Here is a 26851-nt window from a genome sequence, read left to right on the forward strand (position 1 = left end):
CCCCCCCCCCCAAAAAAAAAATTAGAGGCCAAATGCCCTTTTTCCTCTCTCCCCCCTTTCTTCTTCCCAGAACAGGAAGCCACCCTTTTTATCCCCCTCTCTTGCCCTCTCATATCCTCTTCCCTTCCCTACCACCACCCCCCCTGTTCTCTTTTTTCATAACTTGCTGCAAATGCTTGCGTTTTGATGCTTCAATCAGCATTGATCATTACCTTGGATTCCCCACCTTTAAGCACTACCTATTCAGTTATTCCATCTTTTTATTCTTCCATTACACACAGGGAATAGACTGAAGTATGAAGATATTTTCCTGGAACGGTTTTACGTATTTCAGCATTGGTGGTACATCTCAACTCCTCACTGATAATCACAAAATACAGGTTTTCTGCAGAATGTGATCATTACCCAACCAGTCAACCACATTAGTGGGTGAGGGAGACCATCAATTGGTGTTCTGGAGAATACACACAGCCCAGTTGTATTTATAGAGCCATACTTACCGAAACACCCTAAATATGATTTCCTCTTCACTTGGTTCAGTTGGTTGGGCTTGCAGTGCTATACCTGTGTTTCCGTCAAATAGGAGCCGCACACATAATGATGTCACATACATATATTTATCATTGGAATAAAAAAATTGAGTTGCAATCATGGAAGTAAAAAAAAAGAATATGTGGGCACTACAAACTAAACCAAAATATTCTTAGGAAAAAAAAGAAAGAAAATAAAATAGAAATTAGATATTCATATTCCTGAAGCATACATGAGAACAAGTACATCTGGATATTACTTCAAAAAAAAAAAAATGGCCTTCAAGTATGCTAAACTCTTAAAGAAAGAATGGAAACATCATGGTTTTCAAAAATATGTACTTTCGAGTAAGAACACACCTTGGTTGGTGAACTACCATGCAGATATTTACCCCTTCAAGAGCCTCACGTCGAAGTGCCCTAAGTAGCAACTGAGAAGAAGAACTATCCAAACCAGATGTGGGTTCGTCTAATATCAATAGCGAAGGCTCCATAACCATTTCCAGTCCAACATTTACTCGTTTCCTTTGGCCTCCAGAGATTCCACGCTTCTCTACCGTTCCAACTAAGGAATCACGTACTGCCTGTAGCCCCAAGGACTCAATAACTCTTTCAATTACTAGAACCTTATCTGGTTTTGCCATGTCAGCAGATAGTCTCCACAATCAGAAGGAAAAGTAACCATGTCAATGCAGGGGAGGAGAAAAATTAAATTCATAACTACAGCACATAGAATGGAAAGTTAACTTGAAACAAAGCATCAGAAAAAAGCACAATGAGCAAAAATTATTGAACTTGAGTTTGTGTCTTCAAGGAACAGCAGCAGCATATTGAAATGGATTTTAAGTGCTAAGTAGGATGCAGGATCCCTACAAATAATGGTGCTATGGTTTATCTCGTTTCTATCACACTTCTCTTGCATAAGCTGATGGGTTTCCAGAAGCCTAAGGGATTAGATACAGAAAATCATTTGAAAACCACAATCGCAGTGAGAGAAAAGACCAGATTTAGAAGATTTAAGATATCAGAAGATCAAGTTTCTGATCTGGTCAAAAGAGTGGTCAAGGCCTCTATTTGGGAAGGAGAATAAGACTTCAAAACTTGGGACCAATCTGAAGGTCTGATCTGGAAATATGGGAGAATCCTACTGAAGATGCGATTGCAGATATAGGGTTCCAGAACATTAAACGAAAGCAAAATGTTAAAAGACACAAACTCATTAAACAGATCGTCAAAACAAAAATAAACCTCAGGAACAGTAATAGAAATATCAATCTGAATTTGACATCAAAACCAGATTTCAGAATGGAAGATTTCAGAAAATCCTACTAAGAAAAGGATTCCTTGAAACTAGCTCAAAGATGAAATTTTGAAACCATGAATCAATGAAGCGTGAAGTGTGATTGCTGTATATGTAAGCAGATCTCAAAACTCAGGTCTAAACTCAAAATTTAAGAATTCCTATTAAGAGCAGGAAAACCTGAAACCCAGTTTAAAGACTTGTTTTTTAAGAGTCAAAGAATAATTGAACTCAGATCTGATTTGAGAGAGAAATACTGAGCAAGGGACTGATTTTAGAACTCAGATTCTATCAAATACTATACGTAGGAAATAGAAGTTGCAGAGTGACCTGATTGTGGGAACTTGAACAATGAAAAGGATATTAGAAGAAGAAGATAAGCCAGACCTCTCAGCTGGCCTTGCTGGAATCTCACCAATGGCATAGGCAAGTAGTTGAATTCCACAACCAGTTTCTGCGCCAGACCTCTCACTTGGCCATGCTTTATTGATAATATAATCTGTATGCCTAAATGGCTTGTTACAGAAGTATACATGCACTTTTCAAATATGACTCATAACACATAGTCCAACTAGTAATCAAACTGGCTGCTTAATTGACCAATAAAAGACTTAAAACAACTCCTAATCTGACTCAAGAACCTCCAGATGTGGTTGGAGTCCTAAACCAAGTGGGACTTGACATAATTAAAGAAAATCAACTCATAACAAGACTAATAGATTCCTAATCCATCCTGAGGTAGGATACATAAACATAATCAAAATTGGGGGTGGGGGGAACTGAAAACCGAACTCAGCTTAAATGGAACTCCATGGTAGTGTAGGAATAGGATTCCCAATGAGACTAGGGATCCTAAAAAAACTAGGAATTCTGAAATTCCTGATACCACAAGTTCTTCTTCTCTTGGCACTGCTGCTAGTGCCCAAATACTGCATCATGAGCAGATGATGAATGGTGTATATGCAGAATATATACACAGGTTATGCAGGAGCTCAAAAGATGCAGAGGGTGTTTACTACATGGAAACTAGATCACTTAATTTTGTTTTCCATAGAATTTCAACATGAATCCATCAAAGAATTTTATGCAGTGGTAGCTAGACATAAGCTCACTTTTAATTGAACTCCCTTGGGACTTCGAAGAAATGAAGTCATTTCTATTTTTTTATCATTCAGTTATGACTATATTTTGAATCATGAATTTGTGGTTCCATATTCCATGAAACCAAAATGAAATGATTCATTCCAAGTGGTTTCTGAGAACATCCCCATGTCAGAATTTCAGCGAATATAGACATACTTGGAAAGCTAAACTAAGTCAAAAATAAACTCTAGTGGTGGCGATCCCGGGCTTCAGAAATCCTATTCGGAATCACCATGGGGCCACAATAGCAAGAGAACAATTAAAACAAAGGCTTCATGGCAAAACAGTAGAAAAACTAAGGTTTATACGGGTGATGGCAGAATCATAAATAAAAGGGAATCTTTAAGGGTAACTTGGAAATAAGGCATGGGGAAGGGACACAATAGGGATATGAACTATTGTAAAAGGATAGACGTGGAATAAGACAAAAAAATAAAGGGGAAGGACTAATTAATGTGCCCCAAAGTGATCATTTTAGGTATATGGGGTCAACTATAAATAAAGAAGGCAATATAGAGCATAGTTGTCACGGCGTCAAATCGATCCAAGGCGGTGGAGGGGTGGCTAATCGATTTGGCGATGAATCGCCCATTATGGCGTTGCCATGGCAATCGAATCGCCCATGTGTCATTTTTTATTTTCCCTATTTTCTAAAGTTATTTAGTATGCTACTTTTTTATTTTCCTTATTTTCTAAAGTTATTTAGCATGTTACAAGCCTACAATATATACCCCATAACATATAAAACCAACATTAAGCAACATCAAATCATCAAAAATCAACATAGCCCTATCAAAATCACTCTACATTTTACGAAAAATCGACGGCCTAGTGAATCAGGCGTGACTTGGCTTCCATGGCGGTGCCATGGCGACCGCCATTTGTCAATCATGTAAATCGTAGCACTGCCGTGAACTTCTTTTTCCGCCAGGACGCCAAATCGCCGCCTTGGCGACGCCATGACAACTATGATATAGAGGATGATGTTTCACAGAGGATTAAGGTGGGATTGATGAAGTGTAGAGGTGCATCAGAAGTATTGTGTGACCGACATATTCCTTTAAAGCTTAAAGGAAAGTTCTACAAGATAGTCGTTTGACCAGCTATGATGTATGGGGGCAAATATTAGGCTATTAAGAAGTGTCATCTAGAGAAGCTATGTGTAGCAAAGATGACGATGTTGGGATGGATGTGTTGTAAAACTAGATTCACGATAAGTTCTAAGAAATTCGTTTGAGGTGGTATGGCCATGTTCAACGAAGGCCTAAGGATGCACCAGTAAAGAGGAGTGATATGATTTAGATTGAAGGATCTAAAAGAGCTAGGGTCAGAAGCCTAAAATGACCATAGGAGAAGTAGTGAGAAACGACATGCATAGTCTCGGTCTAGTCCCAAGTATGACCTTGAATAGATTTGAGTGGAGGGCAAGAATCCATATAGAAGACCCCATTTAGGTGAGATTTTTCTGTTTTGTGGTTGTGTGTTCCTTTCGTTTTACTTCCCTTCGCTACATTTTATTTTTTCTTGCATCCATGTAGCCCACCCATTTAGTTGGGATGAGGCTGAGTTGTGTTGTTGAGTAATAAAGGTGAGGATGGGTAAAAGAAAGAAGGAATAGTGAGGAGGGAAAGAAGGTTGTCTTCAACCTTCGGCCAAAGCAAGGAGGCAGAACAACCAGAACTGAAGAAAGACAAACCCTACCAAGCCTCCAAATTGAGTGAAACTTTGAGGCTGGATTTGTAACCTCTAAGCCTCTTAACAGAAGCCAAAAATCACTCAAACAGCTAAGTATTACTTTAATAAAATTGGATCGAAACAGGGTTGGGCGGTATTCTCAGAACCAATCTGATTTCTGGTTCAAAACTCATGATGGTGAAATAAATAAGGAACAAGGAACTGGGGTTTGGGTTGCCTAAAATAGGAGAGCTCATACCCAAAGTATTAGGTAGAAAGAGAGGGGGGAAGAGGGAGATCGATTCCAGTCTTGGGAGGCTAGAGTATCGCTGGATAGAACTAAGGAGGAATGACAGAAAAAGAGGAGGAAGTAGAAGAGATGAGAGAGAAGGGGAGGGAAAGAGCACACACTCAGGCCACAGGCACAACAAACTCACCTTTCAATCATTCTTTTAATCTTAAACTTCAAATGGTTACAACCTTGTATGTAAAGAGGGAAACAAAGACTCCTATCTAAACTCTAAAACTGAAATATAATGAAACTCTAACACTCCCTAGCCTATTCGAAGAAAAACATAATACTACAAGATAAATCCAAATAAATAAATAGACTACTAGTATCCTACCAGACCAAAGACCCAAATTTGGACCCAGTTCTAGCTTTGGGTTCTCAAACAGGTTCATCCCGGTCCAACTGTCCAAGGGAGTGCTCTTGCATCATTTCGTCAATATAATTACGACAAAATCAAGGAAATCATTTGTCAGAGAGACAAGAACTATTGGGCCCAGAGTATAGGAGAAAATAAGAACATCATTATGGTGAAGTTTGGTGGGTGGGCGCATTTGTTCTGTCAAATAGAATAGCGGGGGCAATTCTGACCATGGGATATATGGGTAATGATTTAAATTGGCCATGTGTCAAATTTCAATTTCAAATTCAATCAATTACCCTCCCATGTATGTCAATGCACCCCCTATTCCTGTGCACACTCTTGTTAGGTTGGTTTTATCCATGCTTTGTTTTGCCACGTGTCCAACTCTGACGGGGTTGAAACTTGACATGTGAGCAGGGGTCCTTAGAATCTACCTGTCCATAAAATTAGCTTCACCTGATGTGCACCCCACCCACTCGTTTTCTCCATGGGTTGCTGTGCACCAAAACAGCTTCCTACTTTTAATAGCAAACAGATCTTATTGCTGTGAATTCAAGGGATCAATTTGCATATGTACATGAATTACAGGCAATAGATGTCTACTTCAATAGCAAAAAGAAAATTTTCAGTGGTAACATAAGAAAAAGTGAAATCCCTTATTTAAAAACAAAATATTTTAAGAAATACTCACCAATTGAATCAAAGCTCATTTGGCCAGTCCATAATGACCTAGAACAACTTCAAATGTTATAAACCTTAGTGTTATTTTGGATCGACTCAGCCAAGAGGAATAATAATTAGGGGAATTATCCTGAGTTGAATCCAATAAAGTTCTTTTGACATCACTTAATTGGAAATTAGAAGCAAATTGTTATTCCTTGGAATACTATCAAAATATCAAATAATGGTTTGCGGTAATTGGAGTGGTGCAAATATGCTTTCCACAATAAAACAGGCAATCAACATTACAGTGACCAAAACACCACAGGATGTTTTAAATATAGGAATTATATTGGCAGCGTGAAGGTTAGTGCATGCCATCAGTCCAGTTACCTCTAATGCCCAGGTCACCATATTTTATTAATAGTTATCACTAAAATTAATTATTGTCCTTCCAAGCACACAAGTAAAAACAATGGCAAAAAGTATAGCTTCCCGCCAAAATTTGTTCAGGATGACATTTGTGTAATTCTGCCTCAAGTGAACTTTCCAAGACCAATAGCTGATAGAGGGCTTCCTTTATTTGTGGGAAGGGTTTCTCTGCAAGGGAGCTCTGTTCTTCAACCACAGAAGGACGAAGTGACAATTGGAAACCTAAATTCTGGCTCATTTACGCATCAAAATTTAAAAATGAATCCTGGGTTATTTTTAGACCAGAAACTATGGTTCCCTTGCATCCCCCTCTTGGTACCAAATTTCTCTTATTGCATTTAGGTTAGGGTTCAAGAAGACAATGACAATGTTTAAAAAGTTCTGTTGGAAGATTAGTGTGTGGTCCTCCCCCCTCCCCCCTTCGTTTTTCCTCAGAAATACCTGAGTTGAAGAAGGGGGTTTTTCTGAAACTAATAATACGTTTCTTGCTATGGCTGATGCATTTCTTGTTGTTTAAGGAATGAGGAAACTTAACACCTCATCTGTGTCAAGCTTACTACAAGAGAAAAAATGATGTTGGTTAAGTCAATGAGCTGGATCTCAATAGCATAGGTGAGGGGGTGTAGGCAATAATGTGGAAGTGGCCAATGGAAAGCACATAAACTTGAAAATGTTTGGATAATAACTAATAACTTGCCAATGGCAAACAAGTGGAGTAACCATTGAAGAAGTATTTTTTCATCAAAACCTTTTCCAAAGAAGCCACCTAACTGTGTGCCCCTTAAAAGGCTTAATGGGACTTCATGCACTGAACCAAAAGGGTGGGGCAAGTTGTAGCCCTCTTTATGTCTGCCACAGTTTAACATGAGGGCAGCAAAACAAAAATATGCATTTGACAAAATAATTGTTCATTTCAAACATCATGACCTATAAAATATACTGGCCTTTTAATAAGAAAATCCTTGCTGATTATGATGAATTTTGAAGTTATTGAATCCACATTTAAAAGTGACGCTCGTCACTCGCAGGTCATACACAAAGAAAAGTTGCATAGACAGAATAAGAACTGCATTTCTTGGAATTAGGAAATAAATGTGTCGTACCTGCATCTCGCACTGAACCGTAAATTCTCTTCCACTGTCAAGTTACCATGAACAATATCATCTTGTGGCACAAACCCAATGATTTTCTTGTATGAACGGATGGATTCATCCTTTCCATTTACAAGGACTGAACCAGTCATTGTACATCCAGCTACTTTTCCAGCCAGAGCAGAAAGAAAAGTTGTTTTTCCAGCTCCAGATGGGCCCATGACAGCAGAAACACGTCCAGGCATAATTTTCCCAGTAACACACCTCAGGAGATGCTTGTTCTTCCCTTTTAAAGTGAGGGTTAGATCTTTGAAAGAAACCTCAATCACAGGTCTGGTCCTGATCTCAATTTCAGTAGCCATTGAAATAACTCCTGAAAAGGTCAAATTCTTATTCTGCTCGTGAAGAGCTTTCTCCTTCTCAATTTGACCGTATGCATATTTAAAAATTTGGCTCTGAGTATGTATTTGCTTTCCCTTTGGTGCATTCTTTTTTATATTTTTATCTCCAATTTCCAGATTGAAACCTTCATTACTTTCGGGATTCTCCTCAAGTGCATGCATCATCTTTGTGAGGCTACTTGGTTCCTTATTCTTCCCCTTTGATGTCGTGAAAGTTTGCTGAGATGGACCTGGGGCTACTGGTGGTAACAAGGCCTCATCAGTTCCAGGCTTAGCTGGACCTAAACCCTTTAGAAGCGCTGGCTGTCTCGCAGATTTTTTACGAGAAAAAGTACGGGATAACTGGGATTGCAGTCCAATCGCATGCTTCTTAGCAACATCCTTTGCAGATTTCCACCTTTCACGAGCTTGAGCAGTTTCTCTAGCGCTCCTTGCTGCAGCTTCCCTAGATTTGGCTTGTCTTCTTTCCCGAGTTGTGAGTACTTGGTCAGAACAGTTATAGATAATGAGTAGCAAAGTACTCAATGCAGCCTACAATGGAATGTAACAGAGTCAATTATGTAACCATTTGCAAAATGATCAGTATTTAGTGTTATGCACATAATTTTTGCATCTACGTAAGAGAAGAAAGAAAATGCACAGTGAATATACATAATTAAGCGATTGCAGTAGACATCAAGAAACAAATGTTTCAAGAAAGAAGATATTGTTAAAAGTATGCATAATGACTTGATGAGAAATGATGAGAATGTGTATAATTTCTGAAAGAGTCGAGGGGATTACCTGCTATTAAAACAATCAAATATTGACCATAATTATTCCTGTAGCAAACTAGATGGTCAAAACAGTTTTGTGCCATCCTATTCTGAATTTGGTGAATTCACACATCCACCTGGTTATATGGTCAAGATCAAACAGGTTGAGCTAAGCAACATTTACCAAAACACCTCAATATCCGAGGCAAATTTACAACCAAAATATTGGGATCAACCAGACAAAGTTTATCCACTCAAAGCTTTCAAAAAAGGACGTGAATCACGTGATTTTCCTGAACAGTCGGTCAAGATAATCTTCTCTTGACAGCCCTAATTCTTTTGGGGCTCAAAATTTGTGGACGTTTTGTCCACATCATAATCACTCAGTCCAAGAAATTTCAGTGCAATCCAATTTACCCTAATGTAAGATCGAATCACAAGTGATCCAATCCCAGGCAGGATCTGAAATTTTAGCTGAATAGAGAAGATGTCCTCCAATAGGCTTGATTCTAGCTCTCAAACACTCTCACAGCAAACAAATAAAAGGAAAATAAGAAAAGAAAGAGAATTTGATGGAGGGTTGAGAAGGGGGAAGAAGAACTAGTGAATGGGCATCTCACCCAACTGCATCCCACAGCACAACAGCATAAATTGCATCCCACAACACAACAGCATAAACCATCTTTTTTTTTTCATTAATAAATTCGTGTTCAATGTTGTAGCCCCTTACAAACTTATATAGAAAACTCAAAACTGACTCAAACACTAAAAAGGAAAGGCCTAACCCAATCCCTAACTAACTGGAAAACCTAAACTGACTAGAAAACTGTAATAACAAAGGAAATAGACTCAAAATAGGACTCTAACTAAACTAATAAATTAAATCCCGTTTTCCTGCTTTATACCCATATTTTAGGCCTATTAAAATGGCTCATTATAAAGAAAACGCATGGGATCAAAGGCCCAACACATACATAACCCAACCTAAAACTTTGCAATAAAATAAGCCCATTAAGTGACTTATCAGCATCAATTCGCCCTCGAATTTTGTAGAGTGTGAGGGTGATTATAGCATAGTACACGTCCCTCTTCAAACCGTAGAAAAATTCAGGTAGCTCTTTGATAATAAGGATGTAGTCTAGAATGTGAGGAGCTCGATCTTCTAGATACTTCAATGGGATGATGAACTTCACATATGTAACCTCAATATCGTCGTCATCTACATATGCACCTTCAACCCCTTCAAACTCCAATGCAACATAAAGCTCTTTTGGTTCATCTACCTGGTGGTTGTCGATCAATTCTACTGATGGTTCAAACACAACTTCAATCTTGAACTCCTTAGGATCTTCCTCTTGGCTGTTCACAATCATCACAGTTGTTGTAGTTTCAAGTTCCTCAGTCTTAACCTCATTGTCTATTGTGGCTACCTTGTTGCTTTCGAATTCTTCCATATGAGTCTCGTTGAAGGGAACATCAATGACTAGCTCTTCCTTGACAATAGGAATTGCTGGATTTTCACCAATGCTAACCTCAACTTCTGACTCTTGTTCATTGGTCAGAGGTGTCTTCTCTTGTTGCTCCTTTGCAATTTGTTGCAACATAGTGGCCACGTGGTCAAACAATTCCTTCATGCTCTTGTCACCTGTGGGTGACTTTTGGGGTGTAATTGGAGGGAAGTATATACTTTGTTCATGTTTAGATAGGTACATGCCTGCCAACTCATACTCCATCTCGTCCCAAGTTCTAGGCTCACACCCTTGAGCTTGAAGTTGCCTTTCACGGACTCTCCATTGTATTCGAACACAATCACTCATTTAGGAGCAAGCATATTGAAGTCGTTGTACCTCTGTCAAGTTGTAAGAATCAAAGTAGATGTACAATCCTTTTACCCATTCAAGGAAGATGTATGAAGAAATTTTCTCACGAAATTCACATGGCTCCAACCTTGGTTTGGCTAGGCTTTGATACCGATGAAGAAAATTAGTGTTGAATGAAACATCCTGGCTGCCACCATAAATGGTGGTGAGTGAGAGATGGAAGCTACCGGAGATGGAGGTGGCTAGAACTCCTTGGAGGTTGCTGCAGGCGAGGGATGCCAGCGTAGCTGGGGTTTGGGTTTGAATTTGAATTCAAATTCAAATTTGAATTTCAGAGTTTGTCATAAGGCAAAGGAGACTTTGTCCTCTTCTGTTACTTGTACTGTCAACACTTTTGCTTTATTGGAAAAAGATAATATTGATGATATTAGTGATAGAGATAGGTCCTCTTTTGATGGTGATGTGAATTATGACATTGATGTCCACCCATGTGCCTTGGAAGAGAATGAGATGGGTCTTGATAAGGTTGCTTATGAGGAATTCAGAGCTAATCCAACTATTGGAGTCATTTCTCCCCCTTCTTTGGTCGATGATGTGGAAAATTTAGTCAACACTCACGGAAGTGACTTGTTAAGTGTGAAGAAGAGAGGTAAGGATGATTTATTAGGTGAGGAGTACAACACTACAAAAGATAGTCCTATTAAGCTGAATTTTGTGGATAATTTTCCTACCTCCCCTGTTCGATCCTCTTTCAAAAAGATGAAGCAAAAGAAGAAGAAGAAAAAAAAGAAGAAGAAGCAGAAGTCTGTCTCTAGAGTCCATGAGTGTAACTTAAATTCCGAGATTGATAATTCATCAGTAGCTTCTTCCGAGGACCTTTCAGAGTCTCTAGCATTTTCGAATCCTGATATTGAGATGGATTCTGAGGAAGGTATTCCATTTCTTCATATCTCGGATTGGCATGCAGCTTCTTCAATTGATCTCATTCTAGTGGAAGAGACGGAATTGAAGGATACCAAGGTGATTCAACATGTTGATGATTCAGAGGAAGTGCCATATGAAGAATCTGATGGTCATACCATCTATACTGGACGGAGCCACCATATCAGATTTGCCCCATACTACCTTCGCTCTAAGGAATGGAAAACTTAATTTGTGTTGTGTCCTGTTGGTCCATGTATTTTCTTTCGTTTGCCTCATTTGAGGATGGTGTGGTGCCTTTAGCTTCTTGCTAATTGGCTTGTATCCTGCCTTTTGGCTCTCTTCTTGCTCCTTTTTTTTGATACATTTTTTATTCATCCAAAAAATAAATGTAGAACTAGAATCATAATTGATCCAATCCCAGGCAGGATCTAAAATTTTGGCTAAATAGAGAAGATGTCCTCCAATAGGCTACGTTCTAGCTCTCAAACACTCTCACAGCAAACAAATAAAAGGAAAATAAGAAAAGAAAGAGAATTCGATGGAGGGTTAAGAAGGGGGAAGAAGAACTAGTGAATTGGTATCTCACCCAACTGCATCCCACAGCACTACAGCATAAGCCATCTTTTTATCATTAATAAATTCGTGTTCAATGTTGTAGCCCCTTACAAATTTATATAGAAGACTCAAAACTAACTCAAACACTAAAAAGAAAAGGCCTAACGCAATCCCTAACTAACTGGGAAACCTAAACTGACTAGAAAACTGAAATAACAAAGGAAATAGACTCAAAATAGGACTCTAGCTAAACTAATGAATTAAATCCCGTTTTCCTACTTTCTACCCATATTTTAGGCCCATTAAAGTGGCCCATTACAAAGAAAACCCATGGGATCAAAGGCCCAACACATACACAACCCAACCTAAGGCTTATTTGCAATAAAATAAGCCCATTAAGTGACTTATCTGCATGATACCCTTATGGAGATCTCAAAAAGGGTGTACCATAAAGAGAAGCTCTTCATATAGACAGAGTGCTATGTGATAGAGATCCCTTCAAATTATCCTCATATATCAAAAGTAGAAAGCGAAACTAAAATAAACATAAATGTCAAATTTAATATCACAGTTCATTCCATACAAACAACCATAGAGCAATAAAAGGACAGTAATGTTTCAAATTTAAACAAAGTAACAAAAATGATTACATGGGTATGAAGTAAAGAGATAAATACTTACAATAAGCATGACACCATACGCATGAAGATTTTGATTTGCAGTATTTGGGTCACAAGTAGTCAATCTGAAACACTCTGCAAGGTAATCATTAAATATTTAAATCCTAAAACAAAATCCTTTATTTTGAGTTTGGTTCTGCAAAACACAAAATTTATTCTTAAGGCCAGCTGCACAAAACAAAAAGGGACAGTAGAAATTACGTCTAAATCAAATGCAAGAGGTCTAACCAAAGGAAACATCAAGCATAAACAATTAAAATGAAATATAAAATAAGCAATAAAAATATCTCCAAGAATGTGAAATTTCTTGTTCTGACTTCTGAGTAACATCTACCACAAAGAACATTACATCCCATTAACAGGATGAATGGGAGAATGCTTGTGTATCTTTAACTGATCATACAAGTCCTCTATTTATAATATAGAATCATGATAGAGTCATGATAGGAGTACAAATCAGAAAATAAAAATAATTACAAGAATACCCCCCATCCAGCCGCCCCACTCTAAATAGGGTTGGTGGAGGGAGGAAAGCCCCAATGTGCCCTTGCGGCACACTTATTTTTATTCTAACACTCCCCCTTAAGTTGGTGCATAAATGTCACACATGTCCAACTTGACTAAACTAGGATGCAACAACTTTCCAACTAACCCTTTAGTGAACAAATCTGCTAGTTGATCACCAGACTTCACAAAAGGAACACAAATCAAATCAACATTAACTTCTCTATGATGAAGTGTCTGTCGATCTCCACATGTTTGGTTTGGTCATGTTAGACTGGATTATGAGCAATACTGATAGCAGCCTTGTTATCACAGTAGAGCATCATAGGAAGACGAACAGGTACACCAATATCAACCAAAAGTATAAGCAACCACAATAATTCACAAATCCCCTACGGAATGGTATGAAATTCTGCTTCAGCACTGGATCTAGCCACCACATTCTGCTTCTTGTTATGCCAAGTGATAAGATTCCCTCCTACAAAGGTACAGTAACCAGAGGACTTTCTGTCAAGTGAATCAGCCCAATCAGTATCTATATAAGCTTCAAATCGGAGGTGATCATGAGGAGATAAGAGGATCCCTTTCCCCGAAGCTGACTTCAAGTATCAAAAGATACACATAATTGTTTCCATACGAGAGGAATAGGGATCATGCATAAACTGACTAAACAAACTCATAGCCACAGGAATATCATGTCATCCATGAGAGAGATATATCAGTTTCCCTACCAACAATTGGTAGCGGCCTTTTTCAACTGGTTCACTCTTCTTTTCCTTGAGCGTCCATAGGAGTATCAGAAGAATGACAATCCAATATATCTGTCTTGGACAACAGATCAAGGATGTATTTCCTTTGAGAGATAAAGATGCCTTTTGAACACCTGGTAACTTCAATCCCAAGAAAGTATCTTAACTTTCCAAGATCCTTTATCTCAAATTCTTTGCTCAGAAAACCCTTGAGATGAACAATCTCAGCACTATCATTTCTTGTTATCACGATGTCATCCACATAGACAATAAGCATACTAACTTTTTCATCAGACCTCTTTATGAACAATGAGCGGTCAACATTGCTCTGCTTATAACCCACAGATGTCATAGCCTTGTGAAATCTTCCAAACCACACTCTAGGTGATTGTTTCAAATCATCGAGAGCACGCTTCAACTTACAGACCTTGCCTTGAGGTTCTTGTGCTAGATAAACCTGGTGGAATTTCCATATAAACTTCCTTATCGAGCTCTCCATGGAGGAAAGCATTCTTTACATCAAGTTGTTGGAGTTCCCACCCTAGTTTCACAGCACATGAGAGTAACACTCACACAGAGGTCAACTTGGCAACTGGTACAAACATCTCCTGGTAGTCAATTCCATATGTCTGAGTGAACCCTTTAGCCACAAGCCTTGACTTGTATTTGTCAACGAAACCGTCAATCTTCTGTTGTACCACAAACAACCACTTACAGCCAACAGGTTTCTTCCCAGGTGGAAGAGCTACAAGTTCCCATGTAGCATTATTTTTTTAAGGCATCTATTTCTTCCTCCATTGCGGCCTTCCATTTTTTTTTTTTTTTTCTACAAGAGCTCCTGCCAATTCTTGGTGACACAAGTAGATGAAATAGAACACACAAAAACATGATAGGAGGGAGATAGGGAATCATATGAAACAACATAAGATATAAAATGTTGAGTACAGGTCTTAGTGCCTTTTCTGAGGGCAATAGGTTGATCAGAAGGAGAAATTATACCTAAAGAATGAGGCTAAGTCTTTTTTGGATCAAGGGCTAGCAAAGGGATGTGTAAAGGTGTTGTAGTCATGGTGATGGTCTGAAGTTGCTTATTTCTAGTATGTCCCTTATGCTAAACTTAAAGAGTGCAGTTATCAATTTGTCTCTAGAATTCACCGACGGTTCTCTAAACTGGACTCATCTCCCCTTGAGTTGGAACAATAGGAATTTCCCCTCAAGTTGGAACAATAGGGTCTGTCCCCTCACTATCTTGTGGATCATGAGGATCCTGAGGTGAAGATGATGAGTATACTAGTGGGTATACTGGTAGAGCAAGCAAATTCATAGTCATTTCTTCTTCACTAGTAATACCAGACTCCTCCTTAAGAGGTGACGATGAGTGATAACCAACAGATTCATGAAAAACAACATCCATTTTACCATAGTATGTCAAATAGGAGGATGATAACATTTATATCCTTTATGTAGGAGAGTAACCCAAAAAGATACATTTAGTACTTCGAGGGTCCAATTTTCCTACTGAATGATGATCCCTAGCATAGCAAGAACACCTAAAAGTCTTTGGAAGCACCAGGAAGGATGTAGTCCCTTGAAGAACCTCAGCAGGAGTTTAAGAATTGAGGACACGAGTCGGCATGCCATTGATGAGGTAAGCTATTGTGAGGACAACATCCTCCAATACTGAGATGGAACTTGTCTAGCAAACATCATGGCTCGAGCAATATCCAGCAAGTGCCTATTCTTGAGTCAGCCACCCCATTTTGAGCAGGAGTATCAACACAACTTATCTGATGAAGAATCCCATAATCAGCTAGGTATTTTGAAAGTGACCCTCTATATACTCTTTTCCATTATCACTACGGAGAATTTTCAAAGTGGCAATGAACTGAGTCTGAATCATTTTATGGAACACTGGAAACAACTGAATACTTCACTTTTGTGTTGCATCATGTAAACCCAAGTAGTTCTAGAGTGACAGCCAATAAAGGACACAAACCATCTTTTTCCAAAAATACATGTTCGATGAGACGGACCCCATACATCAAAGTGATCAAAAGATAAAAGAGCTTCTTTTATTTAAAGGTAAATAATTTGAATGAGTCTGTTTAGCTAGAGTACAGGCCTCACAAAATAATTCATCCATAGCACATCTTTTAACTAAATGCGAAAATAAAAGAGATAAGGTCCCAATTGGTGGGTGTCTCAAACGATAGTGCCATTGATTCAATTCAAATAAAGCAAAAAATAGCTGATGAGGAGTAATTGAAGTTACAGCCGTAGGGAGACAACCATTATCAAGCAAATAAAGACCACCATGCACCTTACCACATCCAATCGTCGCCACATTACTAGATCCTAAAAAATGTAATAGGAAGGAAAAAAGTTACTTTACAGCTTAGATCCTTAGTAAGACTACTAATGGATAGCAAATTAGTAGTAAAATTAGGAATATGTAAAGCTGAAGACAAAGATATGGAAGAACACTTAATGGAACTCTTTCTGAAGATAGATGATAGTGTTAAGTTTGTCTTGAATTCTTGACCCGTTTTGAAGATTGACCCACTCCAACATACTGTGGTGGCGACCCGAATGGGAAGTTTTCTAAGATCTGTGATGGAAGCAGAGGGGTTAGGCCCATAGGCCTAAGCCCAGAGCCCATCATTGATCTTGTATAGGGGTGCGGGTGCGGGTGCGGGTGCGGGTGCGGGTGCGGGGGCGGTATGGTTCGACCGGATCAACTGCGACCCGATGGGTCGACTCACGACTTGGAGTATATATAATATACTATTGTCTTATTGAGAAAGTCATTGTATTTTGGGGGTTTATCGAGCTAGGGTTTCAGGGTGAGTTTGCTCGCCGTTGCTTGGATGTAATCTCTCTTCTGCATAGTGAAACATCTTCTTCTTTGCCCGAGGACGTAGCACACCACACCGGTGTGTGAACCTCGTTAAATTTCTAACGTGCGGTCTTCTTCAATGAAATACGATATTGATAGGTTCAACGGCAACATCAGTTTTAGTTTATAGCAGGTTAGAATGATGGTTGTTCTTACACAATAGGGTTTCTAGAAAACCCTATTTGGGGAAGGCAAAGAAACCTGCAACTATGTCCGTTGATGATTGGAATGATTTGGATGATAAAGCCCTTTCAGCTATTTAGTTGTGTCTTTCGAATGATGTTCTACAGGAAATTCTCTCAGAGAAAACGGCTACAGAGTTATGGGTGAAGTTAAAGAATCTCTACCTCACCAAATCCCTCACCAATAGGTTGAGATTAAAGTAACAACTGTATACCCTTCATATGGGTGAAGGTATTTCTATTAAATCCCACATATCTAAGTTTAATTCTATTGTTACTGATTTGAAAATGATAAATGTTAAAATAGACGATGAAGATTTGGCCCTATTATTATTATGTTCTCTGCCTCTATCTTATAAGCATTTTAGGGATATCATGATTTATGGTAGAGATACAATCTTTGTTGAGGATGTCAAAACGAATCTGCAAAGTAAGGAGAAGATTGATGATGAGTTGACGTCTACTAATAAATCTGATGGTGTTGGTTTGGTAGCTAAAGGGAGAACAAATGAAAGGGGTTCAGATGGTGACAAAAAAAATGCTATATCAAAATCTAAGCATAAGAATTTGACCTGCAATTACTGTACGAAAAAGGGTCATATTAAATCTGAATGCTATAAGCTTTTAAATAAGCAGAAAGCAGGTGGTGGTGCCCAAAATCAACAAAAGAGAGATGATTCTACAGAAGCTAGTATTGTTGAAGATGAGAGTGAGTCTGATATGCTTTTGGTGACTGATGACAAAGTTAGATCACAAGATGAATGGATTCTTGACTCTGGTTGTTCCTACCATATGTGTCCTAATCGTGAATAGTTCTCCACATACGAATCAGTTCAAGGTGGAGTAGTGTGGTGAGCAAATATTTGTCATGTCCAGGTAAAGTTTACTGGGAAGCAGTGAAGTGGATACTTAGGTAGTTGAAAGGGACCTCTGGTGTTTGTTTGGAGTTTGGGAGGAATGGTGATAGTTTATCTAGTTATGTTGATTCAGATTATGCAGGTGATCTGAACAAAATGAGGTCACTCACAGGCTATGTATTTACTCTTGGAGGAAGCACAGTTAGTTGGAAAGCTACTTTACAGGCTACAGTTGCATTATCTACTACTGAAGCAGAGTATATGGCAGTGACTGAGGCAATTAAAGAAGTTATTTGGCTTAGAGGTCTATTGGAAGGACTCAGCATGGATCATGGGGTGACTATTGCCCATTGTGATAGCCAGAGTGCTATTCACTTGACTAAAGATCCATAGTATCATGAGAGGACAAAGCACATTGATGTTCAGTATCATCTCATAAAAGAGATAATTGCTCAAGGTAATATTCAAGTGTTGAAGATTGGTACTAAAGACAATCCAGCTGATATGTTGACTAAGCCTTCATGTCTTGGTAAGTTCGAGCATTTCTTGAACTTAATTGGTGTTTGCCATGTTTGAGTTCAGCCCTTTGGAGGGCTATTAGAAAAGATGGAGATTTTAGCTATTTGTTTGTTTGTTTGAGAATTCAAGCTAAGGTGGAGATTTGTTAAGTTTGTCTCGAATTCTTAACCCAAACCCGCTCCGACATATTTTGGTGGCAACCCGAATGGAAAGTTTTCTAAGATCTGTGATGCACACAAAAGGGTTGGGCAGATACTGCGTCCCGATGGGTCGACCCGCAACTTAGAGTATATATAACGTACTATTGTCTTGTTGAGAAAGTCATTGTATTTTGGGGGTTTATCGAGATAGGGTTTCAGGGCGAGTCTTCTCGCTACTGCTTGGATGTAATCTCTCTTCTGCACAGTGAAACATCTTCTTCTTTGCCCGAGAACGTAGCACACCACACTGGTGTGTGAACCTCGTTAAATCTCTGTGTCATGTGGATCTTCTGTCTATTTATTTTCGTATTTCTTAGTGTTTGATCTAAGAGATAGGGTGCCATCTGCTACCCTAACTTTATCTATGCTTGAGGTGGGTGAATACTGGTGAAATAAACTGGAGGAACCCCTCATGTGATCAATGGCACCAGAGTCAATGATCCAGGGAGCGGAGACGACTGATTCACAATGACCACCAAATAAAATACCTGAGTGAGAAAAATTGGAACCTGAGGGGACTGAATTGGTAAGAGTTGAGGAATTTGAAGCCTTAAGCATACGTCTGAAAGCCTAGAGTACCTCCTGGGAAAGTCCTATATCAATTGCAAGTGGAGTGTCCACAGTCTCAGCCTAATGGGCTTTATTTTTTGATTGAACACGAGCACGCTTCGCCTCAAAATCAGCTGGTTTCCATGGAGCTTCCAACAATTTGCCCTGGTATAGTACGGCTTATGGCAGTGTTCACATTTAACAATCTCCTTAGTGGTATCACCAGTTTGATTTGCTCCCTTAGAGGTAGTAGTGGATCCAGTCTATATGTTGACTTTTCAGTAGTAGGAATATGTAGCATAGAGTTACGATGACATTCCTCTATATAAACCAGAGCAAATGACTATTCCAAAGTAGGGAAGGGAGATTTGCTAAGCACCTAAACATGAATCTGATCATATTTGACATTCAAACCAACCAAGAAATCCACATGTTTAGTGTAAATAGTATAGTCATCAACATTAGTGGGATGATAATCCGCAAAGTGATCCAGTTCATACGACAAGGTTCGAAGTTCAGCATAATATTTAGACACAAAGAGTTCCTGTTGGGTAGTACGAAGCTTCTTGCGAAGATCAAATACTTAAGCATCATTACCTAGTTGCCAATAAGTTTCTTTGGCAGCAGCCCAAATCTAAGAAGCAATATCTAACAGCAAAAATCCTCTAGAAATAGATTGATGAATAAAACCAATCAAGTAAGCCATTACCAAAGAGTCATTACTAACCCATTTATCCTGAGGGGTACCCACATCGGAGGGTTTCTTCAATTTTCCTATAATGTGTCCAGTGAGACCTCTACCAGCAATGGTGAGATATGTAGATCTAGACCAGACGAGGTAATTAGTTACATCCAATGGTAATGTGTCCAATGAGACCTCTACCAGCAATGGTAAAATATACAGATCTGGACCTGATGGATTATCCTTTGGAGTTCTCCACTACATTAGTTGTCCACGTGTAGTGCTACACGTGAGGGGGAGATTGGTTATTATCATCTGATATTTGAAGATTATTTTCAGAGTAAATTACTCAGACTTCTCCTGTACTTCGACCTAATTCCAAACACCTCCCTTGTATTTTCAACAATTACTCCTACTTCCTCTAATTCTCAAAAGATGCTACAGTCAGCCCACCTTGCTAGGTCGTTACTATTAAGTGATGACATCATATCGACCTTAACATTTAATTGAATAATCTACCCTTAAATGCACTAGCCTCCCGTGCTTGCCATTGCTGAGCATTTGATCGCAGAATCAACTGAGGACCTGCAACTCCTCCATGGCGACCTGCAACTCTTCCAAAAGGTAAGTTAGTCCCTTCTCTCCTTCTCTGCCTCTTTTCTCCCTTTGGTTCTATGATTCCGTAATCTTCCAAATAAAACGAAAGATTACATGATTATCCCAATATAGAATTAAATCTTAAGTATCCTACTAGACCCAAAACCCAAAAAAAAAAAAAAAAAACTCAATAGATCCAATCTAACCTAAATATCTAAAAAACTGAAAACAGAAATGATTCCAAAATAGAAACAAATAAAAAAAGGTGCTAACTAAAAGGAAACTGACCTAAAAATCAAGACACAAAATACTTAACTATAAAAGGAATCCTTTTAAACTAAATTAACAGCATATGGGACCCACACAATCTTATCTATATACTTAATCATGTGTACCCCCTTAAATCCTAACTTTTTAGGCCTTATAAGAGAAGCCCATTACATTGATAAACCCAAAAAATTATAGGCAACACCTATAGAACAAAAACATGGGCCAAAATAAAGTCTACCGAGACCTATTTGGCCTGATTGGACACCATTAACTGCATTAGAAAGTTGAATTATGCGGTTCCCAGCAACCTTATGTTGCTTCTTGTGGTTCGCAGCAACCCATGTTGCAATTTTACTATGTGGTTCCCAGCAACCTTCTGCTATAACTTGTGGTTAGCAGTGACCTATACTGCACTTTTATTAGTGGTTCGCAGTGACTTATGCTGCACTTATATTTGTCTTCTTTGTGAAAATTACTACTTGCCTTTCTTGATAAGGACTTTTGATGTTGTTGCTGCTATGATATTTTGGATTGCGATTGGTATTCTCTACCACTTATTTTGTTCGTTGTTGTCTGGATTGATTTCTTCGACATGAAGATGTTTCTCTACTATTGTTGTTGATGATTGGTGCGCTTGAGTTGGTATTGCTAACAAATGAAGTTTTCTTTGTGCTCACTGGCATCTACAGCCGCTATATGTGTTTAAGACCAGTTCTGCTATTAATATATATATAGGTTCTTCTATTGGTCACTGTGAAGAGTGAAGTCTACCTCACAAGTTTCCATCTACCCTTTCAAATTGTTTTATAGTGACCTGAGGTGGAGGGGTAGTATTGGTAAACTCACAAGGGAATAGGGTCCACTCTCCACAGCATTCAGTACGGCCTACTGTGAACCCTCAGCTTTGATTGGATCCAATTCTGTGAGCCAAAATTCATTTTGATCACTAGATCAGAGTCTCCAACAACAGATACTCTGGATTGCCCTTGGCTGTTTGAAATGATGCAAGTGGTAACTGTTCCATTATTTAGTTAATCGTTTTGATTCTTGATCGGATTTAGGGCCTTTCTGTTCCGTAATGTCTCCATTAAAGTCTCTGATTCTTGATTGGATTTAGGGACCTTCTGTCCTGTAATGCAGCTTCAATGGAATGGCACTCTCATATGCGAGGGTTTAAATAACCGGTGTTCATACGTACCTGAAGACCTACATGGTATAGACAATGCAGCTCTACCCAGATCTGCCACCATTGAAGCACAACCTTTCATTGACCAAGTAGGGAGCAGGATTGGAAAAGAGTAACTGTACAAACCCTCATTGGCGAGGATTGAAGATCTGTTAATCTGCTTTATGCATCTCCATTTGCAACACCAACCTTCTGTTCCTCCACTCCAGTAGTTGGAAGTCTTGGGAGGGCACATCCCTCCATAGGCAAGAAGGGTGGCTGAAGGGAAAATCGGCATGATGGGGACTGGTGGTGATCGTGAAGCCGACCTTCAGAGACCAGCAAATAAGCAGAGCATCATAGCACAGAAAAAACGGGGTTGTAAGCAGAGAGAGAATAGTGAAGGGAGGGGTTTGGTGGGACATTGGTGAATTGTACCACGGCAACCGAAAAGAGAGAGACCAGAGCCAGATAGGGACAAGGAGGGTAGAGGAACCAGGTAGAGATTTAGTAAAGCATTCTTAACTTGTAAAATTACTATATTTACCCTCATTATATTGAAGACCACTCTTCAAAACCTTGGTAAAGAAGTCATAGTGAAATAATTCACTTCACTCTTCATCGTGATGCCGAAGATTACCCTATATATATATATATATTTAGATTTATATACACACTCCAGTTTGAGAGGAAGGGTTAAAGTGTACTGTGAGGGGGAATGTTGTGTACCATGGGATAATGGGATGGGATAAGTTGAGTTGTAATTTACCTTTATCGTATTTAGACTTGCATTGTAATTAGAATTTTTGTAGGTTTCCTACTAAGAGTAGTTTACTTAATATAATCTAAGAAGAGGGTTAGACTAAAAATACTCATTCTAAATCTATCATTGCCACTCTCTCCTTCCTCCATTGTATTGTCCTCTCTTTTACTCTCTCAGATCTCTTCTTTTACCTTTCTTCTTCTCTTCTCTTCTTCTTCTTCATAGATTCTGATTTACTTGAATTTGCTACAATTCAGAAAGGAGAAACCAAACAACGGTTTCCTCTTTAAAGGATGGATTTTAGGTAAACAGTGAGATATATCATTTGCCTATTGGGAACAATAGATAGATGAAGGGGAACTGAACAATGTCATCTGCTTCTCATTAAGCTCATGTATCCTTCTAGAACCCTTCTACAGAGAGCAACACACCAGTTGATGTCAGACTAATTACCAAGGTAATCAGTGGGATCCATCATAAACTCCAACAACAGTAAGAGCAGATCTGACGAATCAGATTAGGTTGAAGCTTGCATAAATTGTATCTCACCAATAGGACTCCGTTGGGGCTGAAATTTGGATGGAATGAAGATCCTAAACGGAGGAACAAACCATCAAAATTTGAACAAATTCTGCCGTCCAAATTGAGACTTAAGCTGGTTGCAAGAAAAAAGAAAGTTTTGGTGATTCTTCAAGAACTTGAGCTGGAAGCGTCTGATGATCCTCAAATTTGGGCCAAGTGGTCTTCCGAAGATCCTCAATAAACCCTCAAAGTCCTGCAGAAATCAGAGATCTTACCTAGAAGACACGCACTCAGAAAATTCTTCCCAGGAAAGCCCTGAAACTGGAATTGATAGACTTTTTATGTGTTTTCTAATCAGCAATCTTAGAGGGCTTCAATCTCAGTTTAAACAGTAGACAAAGCTAAAAAATAGAAGAGAGGAAGAGGGTGAGAATTTATTGTAGAAAAAAAAGGTAGGGGTATGACTATCTTAGCCTGGGTCTCTCACCATTAACTCTCTCAGTTGATGAACAAACCTTTCTCAGGTCAAAGTAGTAAGCATAGCTCACCAAAAAAAAAAATTAATAAACTAAAAATAAATAAATAAATAAATGCCTATTACAATCGATGGGGGCCTCTTATATAGGCCTACACAAAACTGATTACAAATCAGGAAACAACGAAAGTAGAAACTAACTTCTAAGACTTGGAAACTAAGAAACAAATAAACTCTAACTCAACTTGCCTTATAACTAAAAGGAACCAAATAGGAAACTAGGATCTACTAACAACAATCCTATCTACTTTGATGTCTCCTCCAAGATTGCCACCCTTCGCTTCACCCTGTCAAGTACAAGGAACGCTTATTGTTGTCTCCTAGGTCCTCCCGCCTTGTAGCCCTCCTGGCATCAACCCCCCCCCCCCACAATTTATAGTTCTTAGCCTTTGTGGCTCCTCTCTCTCCCCCCTTATCCCTTTGTATATTCTTCTCCTCTTGGTAATGAATTATTTATTCATCTAAAAAAAAAATCCTAAGAAAATAAATAACTTGCAGCCTAAGAAAAGATCAAAAAAGGAAACAAATCCTAGTCTTATTTTCTGAAATCAATGGGCAGAACTGGGCTCTCCTGGAGTCTTCTTCCTTCCAAATCTGATGGGACATCTGTATGCTTTTAGAAGGACCATATGGGGCACCAGCACTGTTCACGTGAGCAGTGTTCATGGTACTGTTCACATGAACAGTAACTCGTGAACAGTAATTCCTGCTCATTCTCTTCTTCCTCATGCTGTGATCTACATCACTAGTCTTCCTTGATTCGTCCATTTTACAACTCCCTCTTTGCAAGATGGGATTCAGCGGTGTGCACTCTGCTGCACTCTTATTTTTGAAAGCCACCAGCTTGGACACTGTTGTGGTGACATTCATCAAATAGCGAGAGAGCTAAAGGACCATATATACTTACACGTGAGTGCATATGGGCATGTGCAGCCAGCAAAATTATCCATCTGAAAGTAGAAAGAAAGAATTCATATTGTATGTTTGAGCCCAGGACCTTGTATGTTTGAGCCCAGGACCTCTAAGATATGACATAAAAAACCTCATCAATGATTCAAACAGCATGAGGGTAACCATTTTATCACAGGCTAGAACAACAAGTGCAAGCTTATCCAAGTCTTACGATCTGTTTATAAGACCAGTCCCCAGAATTCAGTCAAACCAAAGTTTGAGGTTTTGAACTTCTTTCGATACCCTCTATCTCGGGATCATATCTTCCTATTCTCTGAACTTTACTTGATACAAATTATTAATATAACAGAATGGAAATAATAGCTGTCTACAAAAAAACTACTTATAGAAAAATATTTCCAGCATAACGCTAGTCACAAAAACAAAATCTGTCGTCATAGCAAATTATCTTCCTATGTATGCTAATTCAGAATCAGATATTAAAAATGGAAGAAATAAATGTCATAAAATAGCTTATTGTTCTTAAAAAAGCAAATAAGAAACTTACTGGCTTGAGATGTAGAGCCCATCCTGCAGTAATGACTGAAATTACCAAAAAAAAAAAGAAGTGTATAAAAAGGGTGAAGGTTAGAAGTAATAAAAATATGATCACAATCATGCAATAAGTAAATTAAATAGAAATTCTAAATTATCAAAGATTGCCAAAGCATGATGCAAAAAGGAAATAAAGAGATTCTAAATTATCAACAATCACCAAAGCATGCCGCAACAAGGAAATAAGAGTTTTATTTGCAACTAATAGAAAGGCACTGGAGTTGTAGGAAATAAAACAATACCCACTACTGCAAGGAATCTTTTGGGTGGTAGTTGGACAGTACGATCCTGCAGAACAGAATACCTCACTACTACTAGTAACATCAGCCCAAGCATCTGCTCCACCACAAGTATGATTTGGTTGTCCAGGAGGTAGCTGGTACCGGTATCTGTGAAATTTTCTAGCCATAATAAGAAAGAAATGATGCATAACCCACACCCCTAGAGACATATCAGGAAGTGTTGATGTTAAATAAGGCTAATGAATTTGGTCACTTCTATTACCACTCGGCAAACATTAGTGGGTCCATGTGATAGAGGATCTTCACATCCAACTTAACAGTCAAGCTTCATCCCAAAACAAGCATGTAATGTGGTTCAATTGTGGGAGAATTTACAAAAAACACAAAAATACCACTTGATTTATATTTTAAATGCTTGTTTGTAAAATTTGTAACCTTGGACAGTTGGACTATCTTCAGAGCCACACCACAATCTCCTCTCAGGCAGCAAGTTATTGGTGAAATGGGTGTGCAATCCCTTATGGCCTTATAGCATGGACTCACTCATGTTTGCCAAATGATAGGAAGTGAAGGTTACCATATTCACTGGCATCATGAACATTGACAAGTAGAGAGAAAGAGAGAGAGAGATGAAGAAACTTCATGAGTAGAATCACAACTTACGGATCACATATGCCGGTAGTTTTGTTGAGTTTTGCAAGAGGGCAGTACGCACCTAGTGGGCAAGCTTCAGTAACAGGGAACGAAGGCAATAGAAAAGGAAACAATTAGAGGAACTTCCCATGACATGGATAAAATTAAGGGTAATTAAATTAAGATATAATAAATTTACAACTATCCACCAGTACACAATATTCAAGGATCTGAGTAGTATAGCAGTTGAAATTTCTGTGAGGTCATAAAAAAAGTTATAATCCTTAAAGATCAATCATAAGAGTAATAGCGATCTTTAACCATTCTAGTGGGGAAAGAGGGAAAATATATCGTTAACATGAAAAAGAAACATGTACAGCTGTCAACAGTTCTGTAAATACATCTGAAATTATGTAAAGTTCTTAGATGAATGAATATATTAATTCAGTAACTGCCACTGGAATATGTTTGAGGGCTACCCAAGAGCTCAGAAGATGAGAGTTTCATCCCTAAAGTAAGCACGTCTCAGTCCAGATCTCCCTACAAGGCAATAGCAGAGATGAGCTACTTAACCTCAGTTTACAAAATACATGCCAGATTTTAATGCCCACCTCAGCTACTAAAGTTTGGGAAAGCACCCTATAGGATTTTTTATGGAAAATAAACAAGAATGCCAACCAAATACTCCAGAGGTAAAGAGAAAAGGAGATGAATAACTGCTTGTGCAAGTGCCTTAGGTGACATCATGTTCAATCCCTTTTGTTTGATGAAGTGTTATAAGTCAGAAATTAACTGTGACAGATGGAGATTGGAACTCTCAGCATGTGGATTCTTCGTACGAGGCAGGAGTCGAGAGTTTCTT

General features: G+C 38.7%; 1 protein-coding gene across 2 annotated transcripts in view; it reads right to left on the reverse strand.

Annotated features, from left to right (window-relative positions):
• LOC122057801 (ABC transporter G family member 28-like) overlaps positions 1-26851 on the reverse strand; it is a 49045-nt gene that overhangs the window by 11463 nt on the left and 10731 nt on the right. For both annotated transcript variants that reach the window (XM_042620073.1, XM_042620074.1), the window contains exons 4-9: positions 26020-26083; positions 25357-25503; positions 25068-25102; positions 12620-12693; positions 7496-8415; positions 891-1187 (exon numbers count right to left, since the gene is read on the reverse strand). In XM_042620073.1, coding sequence (XP_042476007.1) covers positions 891-1187; positions 7496-8415; positions 12620-12693; positions 25068-25102; positions 25357-25503; positions 26020-26083 — 1537 coding nt within the window. The remainder of the gene's footprint in view (positions 1-890; positions 1188-7495; positions 8416-12619; positions 12694-25067; positions 25103-25356; positions 25504-26019; positions 26084-26851) is intronic.

Source organism: Macadamia integrifolia, chromosome 12, assembly GCF_013358625.1.
Source record: "Macadamia integrifolia cultivar HAES 741 chromosome 12, SCU_Mint_v3, whole genome shotgun sequence".
Lineage (NCBI taxonomy): Eukaryota > Viridiplantae > Streptophyta > Magnoliopsida > Proteales > Proteaceae > Macadamia > Macadamia integrifolia.